At 42.9% G+C, this 15,861-nt stretch overlaps 1 protein-coding gene across 1 annotated transcript in view; it reads left to right on the top strand.

The window, feature by feature from the left end:
* The first annotated feature begins 11,055 nt into the window (after positions 1-11,055).
* LOC139459660 (pre-mRNA-splicing factor 38B-like) overlaps positions 11,056-15,861 on the top strand; it is a 34,817-nt gene continuing 30,011 nt past the window's right edge. Inside the window, exon 1 of the mRNA XM_071241267.1 lies at positions 11,056-11,364. Coding sequence (XP_071097368.1) covers positions 11,331-11,364 — 34 coding nt within the window. The 5' untranslated portion in view covers positions 11,056-11,330. The remainder of the gene's footprint in view (positions 11,365-15,861) is intronic.

Below are 15,861 nucleotides of genomic sequence, written 5' to 3'. Positions count from 1 at the left end.
TATATTGTCATACTTCTCACTGTCGCAATGTAGGAGCATATCTTAATAATGATGCAAAACAATCTGTGAGTCGCACTGAAAGGCTTTCACACGGCCGGGCTACTGATTTCAGAATAAACGCGTTTGTTTACAAACAAGAACAAAGTTGCGAGTGACCGACTATCGATTATTTCACAACAAAGAATTGGGAGGTTTCATGCATCGGTATTGAGCGAATAATTACCAGACAACGCAGATATGTATGAAGTTCTTGTGCTTATGATTTTATTCAAGAAACAGCAATATAAGGCGAGCGGTGCAATACGGAGTGTTTGTTGTTTATCGCCGCACACAGCATTATTCAAGTTATATGACGCCGGTCTGTAAATAATCAAGTCTGGAGCAATAAATCCAGTGATTGACGTCATGAGAATCGATCTACACAATTATGATACGATGACTTGCATCAACCAAGTCTGCGAGCCTGACTACCCGCAGCCGTTACTCGCCTCTTTCAGTCAGTCGCCTTATCGGAGTGTCTGGCCCTGTGTAAATGTATGTCAACTAGAAATATTTTAGCAACGACACGCGTTCCTGTGGATTGTGGAGACCACCGAACAACAGACATGCCCTGAATCTATCTGAACACGATCGGGGTCTCAGGACGAAATGAAACATAACGTCACAAGGAAACAACAATTAAATGACGTCACAAACACATGACGTCATAAGTATTATGACGTTCTTATATTGTTACCAGCAGAACAAAATGTCATGGGCGGCAACAGCAAAGTAAGGACCAAAAGGAAGAAGAAACGGCGTAACAAGTCGGAGACTGATAACAATGTAAAGCAATATGAAGATTTAGCAGCAAAAGTGTATCAGGATGATGTGATCATTGTGAAAAAGCCGCTCATGGGGTGAGTATTAGTTTTATGTCTGAGAGGGAGGCTGGGTCGAGTATCACAAAAGGAATCGTAGCGCTACTACTGTTATAAGTCTATGTTAAAGTATGGGAGTTACGATCACCTCAGCGCTACGATCGGTTTTTGGACCCTGGCATGTTTCTGTGGGCCGTGAGTCCACATCCACATCCACATCTGATTAACTCAGAAACCGTTTCTAAGGAAGGACCTCAAGCAAACCCCTCACCAAAATGGCGGAAGGAGTCCAGTACACTGCATTCTTGTCGCTACCCCTCCTAGATGGCCGGGTTAGGTTGCTATTTAGCATTTCAACAATTCTCACTGATGCTTATTGTATTTACTTACTGATGCAGTATGTTCTTTTGTGTGTGATTTACCCAATTATTGAGGATCTGAAACCGACTGGGTTTTCATGTGAACGTGTTTTACTTCTGACTGGTGGCATTCAACCATCAAACCTGATCGTTTTCTTATTGTTTTTTTACAGTTTTGTATGTCTTCGGTTTTTAAGGATATAAGGAATAGTATTCTGGCTTCCTGTTGCGAACATGTATCTTTTACTGTTGTGCAAAATTGACTCTACCAGAATTGCTGTGTTCACAGCAAATATCTAACATTCAGTGAATACACGAGATGGTACAGACACAAGGAAGATGTTTTTACTTTCTGACTGTCTGTCTTTCTATCTATCTGTCTGTCTGTCTTTCTATCTGTCTGTCTATCTGTCTCTCTTTCTCTGACTCACTAACTCTCTGAATGTTATTGTACCATAGCCAGATATATTCACATTTAACACATGACTTCGTTCAGTCGACGCCAACACGCTAGAAGTGAACGGCAGTTATATATTTAACAGAAGCTCTCATAAAATGATAGAAATCTGCTCAGGATAGACGCCGATGATCTCTATTCAGTGTTTTAATGCCACGTTTAATTAATGTATAACATAAAAAAAACCGCCTGAAATGTACAAATATATTCAAAACATTTCAAAAGGGTCATACAAAAATAATTGCTTACAAGTTTTGTTTAAAATCAATATCAATACGTATGTACACATATACCTAGTCTACATGTGTGTGGGGGTGTGGGGGTGGGGGTGTGTGGGTGTGTGTGTGTGTTCACGAGTGGCCCAATCGTCTTATAACACGTCACAATTCGTCCTGTAGAGACGAGTGCCTCACCCATGCCAGAAAACTCTGTGTTCGGATTCGCCCTGATTATATTTCATACGCATTCTCGTGGGTTCATCGGTGTTGGGCGTCTCAGTCCTACGTGACTCCCCCCGTATCAAGCTGTAGTGTTTGTTTGTTTGTTGTTAAACGCAGCAATATTCCAGCGGTCTGTAAGGTGAAATGGAGTTTAACGTCGCGTCCAAAATTATTGCACTTATATAGCGACGTGCATGTACGTGTGTGTGTTTGTGTGGCTGCTTATACTAGTCCGGACTGATGCCGATTTATAGTGCTAGCTCACTGAGATACCATGCTGCAGTTTAACATGAATGACCCACTCAGACACAGTATACTGACTCCGAGCCGACCAGTCCTTGTTTAAGCCCCTTAATGCCGAGCGCCAGACAGGGTAACAACAAGTACCATCTTTAAACGTCTTTTGGTATGACGCGGCCGGGGATCGAACCCCGGACCTTCCGCTCTCCGGGCGGACGCTCTACCACTAGACCACGGAGGCGGTCTCCGCGGTCTGTAAATAATCGAGCCTGCCCAGACAATCCTGTGGTTAATATCATGAGCATCCACCCAACTGGGATACGATGACATGCATCAATCAAATCAGCGAGCCTGACCACCCGATCCCGTTAGTCGCCTCTTTAGATAAGCATGGGTGGATGAAGATGAATTCGGATCTTCACGGGTACTTTGGGAAGTAATCATATATGTACCTATGAATGAGAATATAGACTTCGTTCACTTGCATGTCATGGAGTTACTACTATATAAAGGGCGGCGAGATAGCCAAGTGGTTTGTCACGAAAAGGACCTGGGTTCAATTCGCGACATGGGTTTAATATGTTAAGCCAATTTCTGGTGGCCCCTCGCCATGATGTGGGTCGAGTATTGCTAAAAGCATTAGACCCGATTCGCTTACAAGCACAGTCGCCTCCTAAAACAATCATGGGTTGCTGAAGACTAATTCTAACCCGGATCTTCACGGGTCCAAGCTGTAGTGATATGTAACTGATCCATGAAATACTATTCAAAGAGGCCTTAGACCAAACTCACTCACTGAACCTGGCAGGGGCACTGGTATATCAGTAAAGTATATGCATTTGCTACAGCTTGAACGGCAATAAACAACTTTTTTATAACTAAATACGTGTATATATTGAATGTTATTTCACAGTACGTTGATTGTGTTTTATAATTATGTTTATCACTAAAAAAACATTTTAATAAAATTTTACAAAATATTGCATCAAAAATCTCATTGAAACCGTGTAGAATGCACGGAGAATTATTGGTACTTCGAGACAAGCGACGTAAGAAGTATGCTGGGGCCATTACATTGCACCCTTCTTTCTGATATATCGGAGCTCGAGTAAACGATGTTACGTGGCACCTTACTCATGTTCTCTACACTGATAGGAGCGGTGGGGTAGTCCAGTGGTTAAAGCGTTCGCTCGTCCCATTCCGCTTCCCGGGTTCGATTCCCCAAATGGGTACAATGTGTAAAGCCCGTTTCTGATATCCACCCGCGTAATATTGCCGGAATATTGCTGAAAGCGGCGTAAAATCATACTCACTCACTCACTCACTAACTCTACACTGAGAACTGTGGCATTACTATTGTTTCATAGGTGTAATGAGCTGTAAATGGATGAAGGAATAATTTACTTGTCAAACAAACGAAAAAATAATCTACAGTATTTGCAAGGTTTTGTTTACTTTAGAGTGATATTGGCAAATCTGAAATTACAGTTATCTTTAAGGGTAACCTCCAAGATTACCCTGCGTTGTTTAACTTAAAAGAAACCATTGTGCATTCACAAGCAAGTCATTGATTATTTTATTTCACGATATCTTGTCCCAAGAGATATGTTTGTTTGCGACATGTATACGTATTTAACGCGATCGATTTACTCGGGTTAATTTTAAACCCAAACACGCCGATAACGGAAATATTATTAAAAAGAATTATGAGAATATACAACAAATGTGGGCACGGTGACTATGTAGTCGAGATGACTTTATCGGGTACATGATTACGACCTGGGTCACCTGAGTCTTGGGGAGGTACGATGACCCAGTCGTCTATACAGAGTTGACGCCCTTGATCATGTCAGGATCCTACGATCGCAGGTTCCAATTCTGGATTTATCCTGAAAATGATTCTCGGGGTGACGGCTTCATACTCGTGTGCCTCGGTTTCACGAAAGTGGTAAACGTCTCAGACCTGGATCACTTCGGGCTGTACTCCCACATCTAGCTGACATGTCGTGATATAACTGAAAGAAGTGTATTATTCTAAGCTGCGTCAAAACAACTCGCTTCTTCAATGTTTTTTCTGACAGTCCGTGACAAAACTGAAATTGTACAAACCACCCAACTGTTTGTTTGTTTGTTATTTAACGCACTCAGCAATATTCCAGCTATATGGCGGCGGGCTGTAAAATAATTGTGTTTGGACCAGACAATCCAGTGATTGACATCATGAGCATCGATCCACGCAATTGGGATATGATGACATGTATCAACCAAGTCATCGAGTCTGACCATTCGATCCCGTTAGTCGCCTCTTATGACAAGCATAGTCGCCTTTTACGGCAAGCATGGGTTGCTGAAGACCTATTCTACCCCCGATAGTGGTTGTGGCTGCTTGTATTAATCTTGACTATAGTCTTATGCACACTGCACGCGCTCGCCCACTGAGATACCATGCCACATGAATACCCCACTGAGACACAGTATACTGAGTGAGTGAATATGTTTAACGCCGCTTTTAGCAATATTCCAGCAATATCACGGCGGTGGACACCAGAAATGGGCTTCACACATTGTACCCATGTGGGGAATCGAACCCGGGTCTTCGGCGTGACGAGCGAACGCTTTAACCACTAGGCCACCCGACCGCCCCCACAGTATACTGATTCCGAGCCGACCAGTCCTTGTTGTATCCTGTTAGTGACGAGCGCCAGGCAGTGATACAAGTATACCGTCTTTATGACGCGGCCGGGGATCGAACCACCGATCTTCCTCTCTCCCGGCAGACGCTCTAACCACAAGACCAAGGAGGCACTTGATTGCAACAATTGTCGCTCGGTGTTCTACGAGAGGAACACAATATTTCAACACTGATTTTGTCGTCGCGTTGATGATCAAGGTTCGCATAGTGTGTTGGTAACACTTTGAACTTTAACGCCACTGGCCTCATATATACTCTTTCAAATGATAAATTAATTGGTAGCCATGTGGAATTTTCCAAAAATGATATTATATTACCTCTTTTTCATGAAGGCAACGCCACTCACTGAACGAAAACACATTGAAAAACATAAATTAAAAAATCATGCAGCGCCTTGTTCAAAAACGTATGTTCTTGCACGGGGTTTCTCAGTTTAACCAATTAGTACCCAAAGTACGTTTGAAGCAGTATAAAGTTTAACGGTTTGCTGTGGTAATCACCCCTCCGTCTTACACGGAAATAACAAAGAAACACGAAGTGATCTATAGGTGACAATAACCCGATCTCGACAATTCAAGTCATATTTGAGTCAGCACGTAATCTCCGTGCAGGGCGAGCCGTGGTGTTTGTGTATGTGAACGTGACACCTCTGTGGTCCGACCTGGGAATACTTGTCAAAGTTGACATGCACGTTCGATGGTCGTGAAGATAAACACTTTATGATCACATGAAACAATTAATTTAATGCTATACTCATGTCAGATTTACTTTGATATTCGGGTATAAATCAGTGAGTGAGTGAATGTTATTTAACGCCGCTGCAATATTCCGGCATTACAATGGCCTGCAATAAAAGGACTTATGAGGTCGTCTAATACACTACACGTTTAGCCACTCTGTCCCCGATCTGGTCGACAAACACGAGGATCCATTCCGACCTCGAATCCCCCCAAACTATTTGAAAGAATGCCGATTTACTGCTGAAATTACGTATCTCAATAGTTTCTGCCTTCCATCACGAGTAATGGCGTCACTCGTTTCTCCAAATATATTTTCTTCTCTGTTTACTATCATTATCAAAATCCACAGTTCACATATGAATCATTCAGAGATTTATTGGTTATTATATTAATATATATTTTTTGTAATATCAACATCTTCATTCAAACACACAATAAAACGAGAGGGGCACGGGTGGCCCAGTCGTCTAAGGCGCCGCAATTCGCTGTGCAGAGTTGCGTCCCTTGGACACAAGAACCCTATGATTGTGGGTTCAAATCCCGGTTCGCCCCGATTATGTTTCTAGGTTTGTCAGCACCATACCCGTGCTCGTGGGTTTCACCGAAGTGGTAAACGTCTAAGACCTATATCACTTTCCTCCCACATGAAGCTGACACACTGTGATATGACTGGAATACTGGTAAAAGCGGCGTTAAACCCAACTCACTCACTCAATACAATCAGGAATATATAAACATAAGTATCATAATGGACAGTAGAACCTCGGTGTCTCATACGTGAGGACAATGTACTTCTTAACGTCGCGTAGCGGTGGGGTCGTCTGGTGGTTAAAGCGTTCGCTCGTCACGCCGTAGGCCCGGGTTCGATTCCCCACATGGGTACACGATGTGAAGCCCGTGTCTGATGTCCCCCGCCGTCAAATTGCTGGAATATTTCTAAGAACGGCGTAAAACCATACTCACTCACTCTTTACGTCACATTAGCTTTGTGGGTGTCATCGTTATAACACGACCTTTCGTTAACATTACGACATAATGTCTAGTGAGAATTTTTTTATTGCATCGCTTAAAAGTTTTTTTTCATTACGGCCTTTTTAATATCCTGAAACCACAAATCGTTAATGTTTATGAAACGGTCACGGTAACTCTGCAGTCGTGCGAAACATCCATATATTCTTTTCATCGTGTTTACAATATCCGTGAGTTATATCTTGTCATCGAAAACGCATAGGAAATGTCAGAATCGATTTACCTTGCTACAAGGCGAAACTGAGGGTAGCAACGTTTGATCAGCATCCCCATGCATCAATACCCCCTCGCATTAACGCGTTTCATCTTCCATAAGAAAAAACGTAGACAGTTTCTCTAACAGGTGGGTGGGATGCGTAGGACGATTACTGAAGTTGACCAGTTTGACCATCGGCCCCTTGGTTGAATAAAAGCTCCACACGGCGTTAAAAACTCGCCAATTACTGCTTACCAATACGAGCTCTATCCTTGTCTGCTATCTGTGATGGGAATGGCTGTGTTCAAATATCATGACCTATGTGGCATATATCTGACATTTCTTCACAAGACATATCGATGAAATAGTCATAGATGAAACAGTATGGTAGAAGTTCTGAGACGCAAGTCAAGCCGTGATTCTCCCAAGGGAACGGCGTCGCTGTGACGTGTTCATCATTTATACATGGCATGTGTATGAAAGTGAGTGAGGTATATGGGCCTATTTTTGTCAATTATTGACCATTTATACAAAGCCAATATAGGGTTATGTTTTATGAGCGCTAAAAACTGGCATAGACCGAGGCCAGCAGTCCGAATTGTGGTCACTAATTGTATTATTTCATAACAAAAAAACAGCAATATTTCAATTGGAGTTGAGAATTCCTTCTATTTTTCGTTTTCGCAAATGACGGCGAAACGCGCAGCCATATTGTTCACCATGGATATGCTGCTAAACAACAAGCTTGGCGTTATATTAGGCTCTCGCTGATTGGTTGAAAATATTTATCTCCGTGGAGTTCATTGGCTTAATCACGCAGGGTAGTACCACTTTTGATTGCAGCATGTCAAAGACCCTTTCTTAACCAATGAAAATACAGACGACATTTTTTAATGAAATAATTATCAATATCACTTATACACTATGTATTAATGTCGTGCGTAACGTCGTGGAACGTATGTGACGTATGAACGTATGACGCCATTTATAGAGGATATTTCACGCCACTCGTGAAAATATCTCCTTTCGCCCGTCACGAGATGAGAGCACCATGGTATTTCACGAGACACGTGAAATATCTTATTTATTATACCTTTTGTGTATTTGTTTATCGAATTTGTTTTTTTTCCATTACAAATGTAAAACCTTGAAACATAAATTCTCCCTACCTGACACGCTGGGACGTTTTCCACCCTTTGTAATTGCGACTTATAAAGTAGTTCCGAGCAAAAAATTAAAAACATATAAACAATAGTAATAAAAAATATTTGATGTGACTATAATTCTTTATCATACATTTGTATGTGATCATATAAAAAATCAACTTCAAAAATATATTCTTGAAAGCTGCGAGACCGCTGTTGAAAGCGGAGGAATATACTCTGGTCACGTAACAAACATGGCCCTTTCCGAAACGAAGTCTCTATTGACGAGTTGACGCTTCCCGAAAAACGAACTCTTGAAAGTTAAATTGAATTAACTTCAGATGAAGAGAGTACGAGTGATGTCTTTATTCATCTTCGGTATGTATCAGCTTCAACTCAATACTGACAAACTGAAATACGTGTAATATATTGTTGAACTGGCCACAAATCGACCCTAGTACGACGGCCGAAAGTCTTTGGTTATAATGGACTTAGGACAATCATAGTAGTAAGTTCGCTTTGTGGAACGGACCTCGGTACACCTCTGTTCTCAACTTAATGCACTTCACACAAGGCCTAGCATTATCTCCGCGTCCTGTTGTAATAATCCTTGATACATGTTTGTTGTAGGTAGCGAGTGACTATCATGCACGTACTCAAAACATGCTTTCACGACTGCGTAACGAGCCCACGATAGGCTAACAGCGTCTCCTTAGCTATTACGAGTACATGCACTTTAATACAATTTTGACTACGAGCGCATTGCTCCCCACGATTCGTTATAACGAGGTATACTTCAATGATACTTGACTCCTAGTGAAATGTTTATATGGGCTATTCGGAAAAAGCCGAGTGGGGCATGAGAGTTTTAAAGGCCATCATATTTTTTCTCAAGAGTAGAAATAAATGTGGATTGGGTGGTTTCCACGTGGCTCTTTATATGTAATCCTACCCGCTAGTCATGGTTATGATCGCGATATTAACCACCAGTTTATTTGGGCCGGACTATTTTATTTATGGTATGGGGGAACGGGTGGCCCAGTCGTTTTGGACGCCCTAATACATTGTGCAGAGTTGGGTGCCTTGGGCGGGCCAGAAACGTCTGATCGTGGCTTTGAATCCCGATTCGCCCCGATTATGTTTCTTGGTTTGTCAGAACCATACCTTGTTCGTGGATTTCTAAAACGTGGTAAACGTCTGAGACATGCATCGCCTCGGGCTTTTGTCCCTTATTAAGGTGCCACGTCGTGATATAACTGGAATACAAATCGACGCCCAACTCATTCACTCACGAAATTCTGATACAGCTGGAATATATCTGACCGAAGCCCAAAGCCACATTGGCCTTACTATAACACTATAGGACAGAGTTCTGAAGCATAAATTATTTTGCAAAAATACAGAACTGATAAAAAAGTATCACTTGAGTACTGAAGCGTGGGACAAATAAAAATCTTGACTTTTGTGAAAGTAATAAGTCATACTCATACTAAATGATCTAAATGTGGGAAACGGTATGTGTGAAAATAGATGCATGATATGTATGTCCACTATCCTTATGTATAGTCTGTATGCACTATATACATTAAGTAATACAGGCTGCATGGCCCGGGACAAGTCACAGGTGATAGCTTTGCACCTTCAAACCTCCCAAGGATTCACCCCAAGGAGTTCACGAAGCACTAAGACCGGGGTTTACCTTGACTTACAAACGAGGGGGTCCACGGAACCCCAAAACCAATTTAAAGGGTCCTTGCAGGTAATATGAGGGTCCAGTAAAGTAGCGGCGGTCGGGTAGCCTAGTGGTTAAAGGGCTCGCTCGTCACGCCGAAGACCCGGGTTCGATTCCCGACATGGGTACAATGTGTGAAGCCCATTACTGGTGTCCCCCGCCGTGATATCGTGGGACTATTGCTAAACGCGGCGTAAAACCACACACACACACACACACACACACACACACACACACACACACACACACAAAACCAGAAAAATCCCGTGTGCATACATATTAAGTACTTTGGGAGGTAAATTACGTTTAACATTATTCTGGACGTTTCGGGGCACTCCAATTGGTATAAACCCATTTTCTTATTACATTCTAAGGAGGACTCTTCCCTCGTCTCAAGGTCCCAAATAACTTGTAAATATTCTCCAACTCCAAGGACCAAACTGTAAACACCTTGAGGCCACATTAACTTGGCCTCGACCCTGTCTAAGCCGAACGCCTTGCAGAGTTTTTGTATGGAACCCAGCCCCACCCACAGGTTTTTATCCAAGGGGGTGTTCACTGACATCTGCGGCAGCGACGACACACAACATCCACAACGACGAACCATACATGCATTCAATGCAATGTATATACTTATTCACAGCAATACATCTGCACAAATACATGTGTCCGCTTCATTGTGCTGTCGACAGCAACCAACCGGCTACAAACATTATCCCATAGTGCTAATACACCTATTACCGCTTAACATACATATCTTATTACAAATAACGATTTGTGCACTATACTTGACATTATTCAAAAGGAACACAAAAGAACTACGCCCGTTTGCTTATCCGGCGTGCGGTTGTAACATGCAAATCTGGTCGCGTCAACGACGTTGAATAAAACTTCACTTTTTTCCACAACGTTGTCATCACGGAGTATTGATCGGTACACCTCGCCAGATTGACCTGCGCCTCCCTCCACAAAACGTTTGACCCTGATTGCCTACACGTTTGACCTATGTTTGACGATCATAATTCAATAAACCCGAGTTTAATATGTCCTGATTATATCTCGAGTTTCTGTCCAAGTCACAAAGGAGAAAATGAATTCATTTCACTTGTACTACAACAACATGCCGCGCGATATGCCCGTATATTGTCGGACCTACCGCGTTATAGCGAGGCGCTGAACATTGACATGGAGATTTTTATACACGATGTTAAATAAATAATACAGTTGAGCCGTTTGCTTTCGAAGATATGTGAGATGATCTCGTGTATATTCTACAAGCCTACTGTCGACCACAGACTGTGAGATGTTCTCAGGTGTATTCCACAAGCCTACTGTCACACTTGGGCTGTTGGGGTCATAAATATTATATGAATATATCTTCCTGACTGGCGGTTGCCTAAATGCTCGGTTTGTTTTGACGATGGACATTTTACCGATGCAATGAGCAACAGGGAAAGCGATTCTAGTAGCCCGGGTATGTATTTATTTATTAATTTCAATCTTAAGATTAATTCAGTTTCGATTTTAAATTCACATGACATCGATTGTTTAAATTTTTGTCTATTGAATAGTATGTATCTCAACGTGAGACACGTTGTTGGTAAGATGGGTTATGTAACTAGGGCTTATCGATGCGCGTCTTGAACTATGCCTTCATGTCAGATATCCCGGAACTGGTATAACAATGTAAGCTGTCGCCGGGAAGCTAGTATTATCTGTATCGTGTCTTCGATGCCCTTTAATGAGATTAGTTGGTGTGATCTGAGCTCATTGCCCCAAAGTTCACCAGTGTCGTGCTGACAGGGTTATGTCAGATTGTGAGGAGCATTATGAGATGTTGAATGTTAAACGTGAGACTGTCGGTGTTGGTAATTATAGATAGGAAGAGGGAGACTGGAGGAGAAGTGGGGATGAGAACACGTGGATGTAATTGGTTCGGGTGATGGGTTGGTCAATTGGCGTGTGATTATATCTGTGAAGGTGGGGTCGGGGGTACGGGGTGGGGTTTAAGGTGGTGGTGGCAGGTAAGGAACTGTTTTTGGAACGGGTGGGTCGTTGGGGTCCGTGTGTGTGTGTGTATGTGCGTGTGCGTGTGTGTGTGTGTGTGTGTGTGTGTGTGTGGTAATGGACAATGGTAAGGGGGTCGACAGATAGGGAGGGATGGGTGAGGGAAGGTTGGTAGTTGACATGTAGGATGATAGTAGGTGGGGGTAGGTAGGGCAATGGGTGGTAGAGTTATAGGATAGAGTTGACAGCTGGGCGGGGGGAGTGATGGGAAGGTAGGTAGGTGAGTGTTTGATGGGCAGGTGGTCAGATGGGATGTTTGATGGGCAGGTAGGTGGGTGAGTGTTTGATGGGAAGGTGGTCAGATGGAGTGTTTGATGGGCAGGTGGTCAGATGGGGTGTTTGATGGGAAGGTAGGTGGGTGAGTGTTTGATTGGAATGTGGTCAGATGGAGTGTTTGATGGGCAGGTAGGTGGTCAGATGGAGTGTTTGATGGGCAGGTGGTCAGATGGGGTGTTTGATGGGAAGGTAGGTGGGTGAGTGTTTGATGGGCAGGTGGTCAGATGGGGTGTTTGATGGGAAGGTAGGTGGGTGAGTGTTTGATGGGCAGGTGGTCAGATGGGTGTTTGATGGGCAGGTGGTCAGATGGGATGTTCGATGGGCAGGTGGTCAGATGGGGTGTTTGATGGGAAGGTAGGTAGGTGAGTGTTTGATGGGCAGGTGGTCAGATGGGGTGTTTGATGGGAAGGTAGGTGGGTGAGTGTTTGATGGGCAGGTGGTCAGATGGGGTGTTTGATGGGAAGATAGGTAGGTGAGTGTTTGATGGGCAGGTGGTCAGATGGGGTGTTTGATGGGCAGGTAGGGGGAAGGAGATGGTGATGGACAGATGTAGGTGAGGTCATCACTCGGTCAAGTATCCTACTGATCAAGTCGTCCTTAAGATGCGGGATCCCCCTATCGCGGTTAGGTAATTGTGTTGCGCGCCCGTGTAAGTATATAGGTAAACAAACAAGTGATAAAACTGTGCTGACCTGTTCGGCTCGTGTCGGCCATGTGGAAGGTATTAGAGGCTTACGTGAAACACCTAGATATACAGATGGTGTGATGCACCTGTCTGCTCCATTCGATGACATTGGTGAAAGGCCTTTGCAGACGTTTTCCAATTATAAAGGGGGCTGTGGTCAACGATCTGGTGCCCATAATCGGTCTAGCTCTACAGTTTTTTTTGTATAACATATGTTGACATAATGACACATGTTGTTTGGCGGTTCGATCCCCCATATGTGTGAAGCCTATTTCTTGTGTCGTGTTATTATTTGAATATTGCTAAAAGCGGCGTAAAACCACACTCACTCACCCACAGATGTCGTTTACGTTCCTTACAGGCAAGTTTGGGGGTAGACTGGCGTTTAAAACAACCTTACATCAATTGTGCATTTCAAAGGAGTGAAAGTGATCCACTCGTGTAAGGCGTGAGCTTGCTGTGGGCTAGCATATAAACTCGATAAAATGAGTACAAGCAGCCACACGCAAACACAAGCACACAGACCTGGCTATATATGTGCAATAATCTTGTACGCGACGTTGAAAACCATTTCACCACGCCTCAACAAAGTCGTACATATTTCTACTTCACTTACCACCGAGTAGTTTCCCCTTGCATGTTTAATGTCCTGCATGCTGTGATGTATCTGACATAATGTTGAAAGACGCATAAAATCAACTGATTCACTCTCAAAATGCAATAAACACGGGGGTGCAAACCCTTTAATCTGACTACTCAGAGAATTACCATACATCAATTCAACGGCGTAAATACGTAGGCAAGATTATCGTTAGTCATATGTTATGACTGGTAAATTGTTAAAAAAGACGTCCAAATTCTGCAGTTATTAAAACCGTAAGGAGATATTTGATGACAAATAGTAATGATAATGTTCTAAAGTTAATGAGCAAATCAGAGAAGCATATATACACACTACGATCTCATGTTTAGGGACATTACTAGAAATATGAAGGAGGAATACGTGTCCCGTCCTTCTAGTTTGGGTTAGTATTTCACTCAGGCAGGTGAACAACAAAATATGATACTACGCAAGTTTGCATTCATTTTCCCGTAAATTGCGCATTAAGTTCTTCAAAGTCACGTTAGGATGTGGTAATTTATTATTGGGGTGGGTGGGGGTGGGTGGGTGTGGGCCGGTGAGATTAAAGTTGTGGGGTGGGTTGAGGGAGGGGGAAGGAGAGGGTTGTTCATAAATAAGTGAAACCGCGAAAGGGGGGGTGGGGGTGCAAAAACTATGGTTGGGGTGAAGGGGGCATAAAAAATAACATAGTTCTATTTTATTAATCAATAATATACATGTAAATATCAATTTTAACTTATTTAACTTTATTTAATAACTGTTTATTTATTATAGTAGAGGGTGGGAATTGGGTAGGGGAGGGGATGGGGGCATGTTACATGTATTTGGGGTGGGGGGCTGACAAATATGTTACCAAAAATTGGGGATCAGCAAAATATGATACAGTCCAAAGACTTATCACCCACCCTTATGGTACATGACCAGTCTCGGTGTCATGCGGATCACCCCAAGGGTCATTTCGGCCCGCGTGGCAGAACCTAACCTACTAGCAGTGGTGAACATGATGTAAGTTTTGATTGTATGGTTTCAATTTCCAAATCAAAGTGTACACAAACTATAAGCCGTTTTAAACTCGTACATCGTGCAACACTTGGTGAGGTAAGGCGAGGTGAGTTGAAAAGGGGTTTAACGTCGCGTCCAAGATTATTGCACTTATTTCGCAACGTCTATGCACGTGTGTGTGTGTCTGCTTGTACTAGTCTGGAATAATGCCGATTTATAGTGCTAGCCCATTGTGATACCATGCCGCAGTTTAACATAAATACCCCACTCAGAGACAGTATACTAAATCCGAGCCGACCCGTCCTTGTTTTATTCCCTTAATGTCGAGCGCCAGGCAGGGTAAGAACAAGTACTAACTTTTAACGTCATTTGGTATGACGCGGCCGGGGTCTGAACCCAGTACCTTACGCTCCCCGGGCGGACGCTCTACCACAAGACCACAGAGGCAACCTCGTGCAAGACGAACAAGGCAAGGTCTAATATAAATATACATCAGGAATAGCATTACTCTATTGTCGCACGAGGAAGCACGTAGCTGACGGAATACGCCGACTGGTCCCGAGTGTACATCATGCCTCTCTTTCTTCACGTATCTTTGTGACGTCAATGCGATATCAACTACAATATTCGGCGTAAGCGCCCAACATGTTTTGGAAACAAAATTTCAAGTGTTCCTATTTAGAGAACACAAAGCCATTTCTTTACCCTACATGCTCATAATTATTTGTAAAACGTAAAAACCCAATATGGAGAATATTTACTTTGTTGAAGCCAAGTTGAAACTAGGTAGTCCTGACGCTGAACATTTAAAACGTTTCATGCCCCCTCAGCGCTTATTAAACCGAGTACGGTATTGACTTGGCCGTGCCTGATCAACGAAACCAGTAACCATGTCTTATCAGCCTGTCCGTCGTAAACATTTGTGAAACAATAGGCATAAATAGTGAAGAATACTGGTTACCTCCCCTTAAACAAACCCCATTGTCTAAAGAGCCCTCCTCCAAGAAACTACGGTGTGGCACAATAAATATTCACCATAAAAACCGTGGTATGACTGCATGTCAACGTTATGCTATATATATAAGGGGTGGGGTAATTGACCTCGCTATAAGAACGCATGTATGTATCTTTACGGGAACAGAGTGAGTGAGTGAGTGAGATTTAATGTTATGTCTTTTGACTTATAAGGGGATTGCTAAAATAACGTGAAGCGGTTTTAAAGTGGAGAGAGTGAGTATGTTCTTCGCCACTTTTAGCAATATTCCAGACATATCACGTCGGGCTACACCAGAAGATTGTACCCATGTGTCGAACCCGGG

The sequence above is a fragment of the Haliotis cracherodii genome, unplaced genomic scaffold, assembly GCF_022045235.1.
Source record: "Haliotis cracherodii isolate W230 unplaced genomic scaffold, xgHalCrac1.p SCAF_13, whole genome shotgun sequence".
NCBI lineage: Eukaryota > Metazoa > Mollusca > Gastropoda > Lepetellida > Haliotidae > Haliotis > Haliotis cracherodii.
This window is presented reverse-complemented; position numbering and strand designations above follow the sequence as displayed.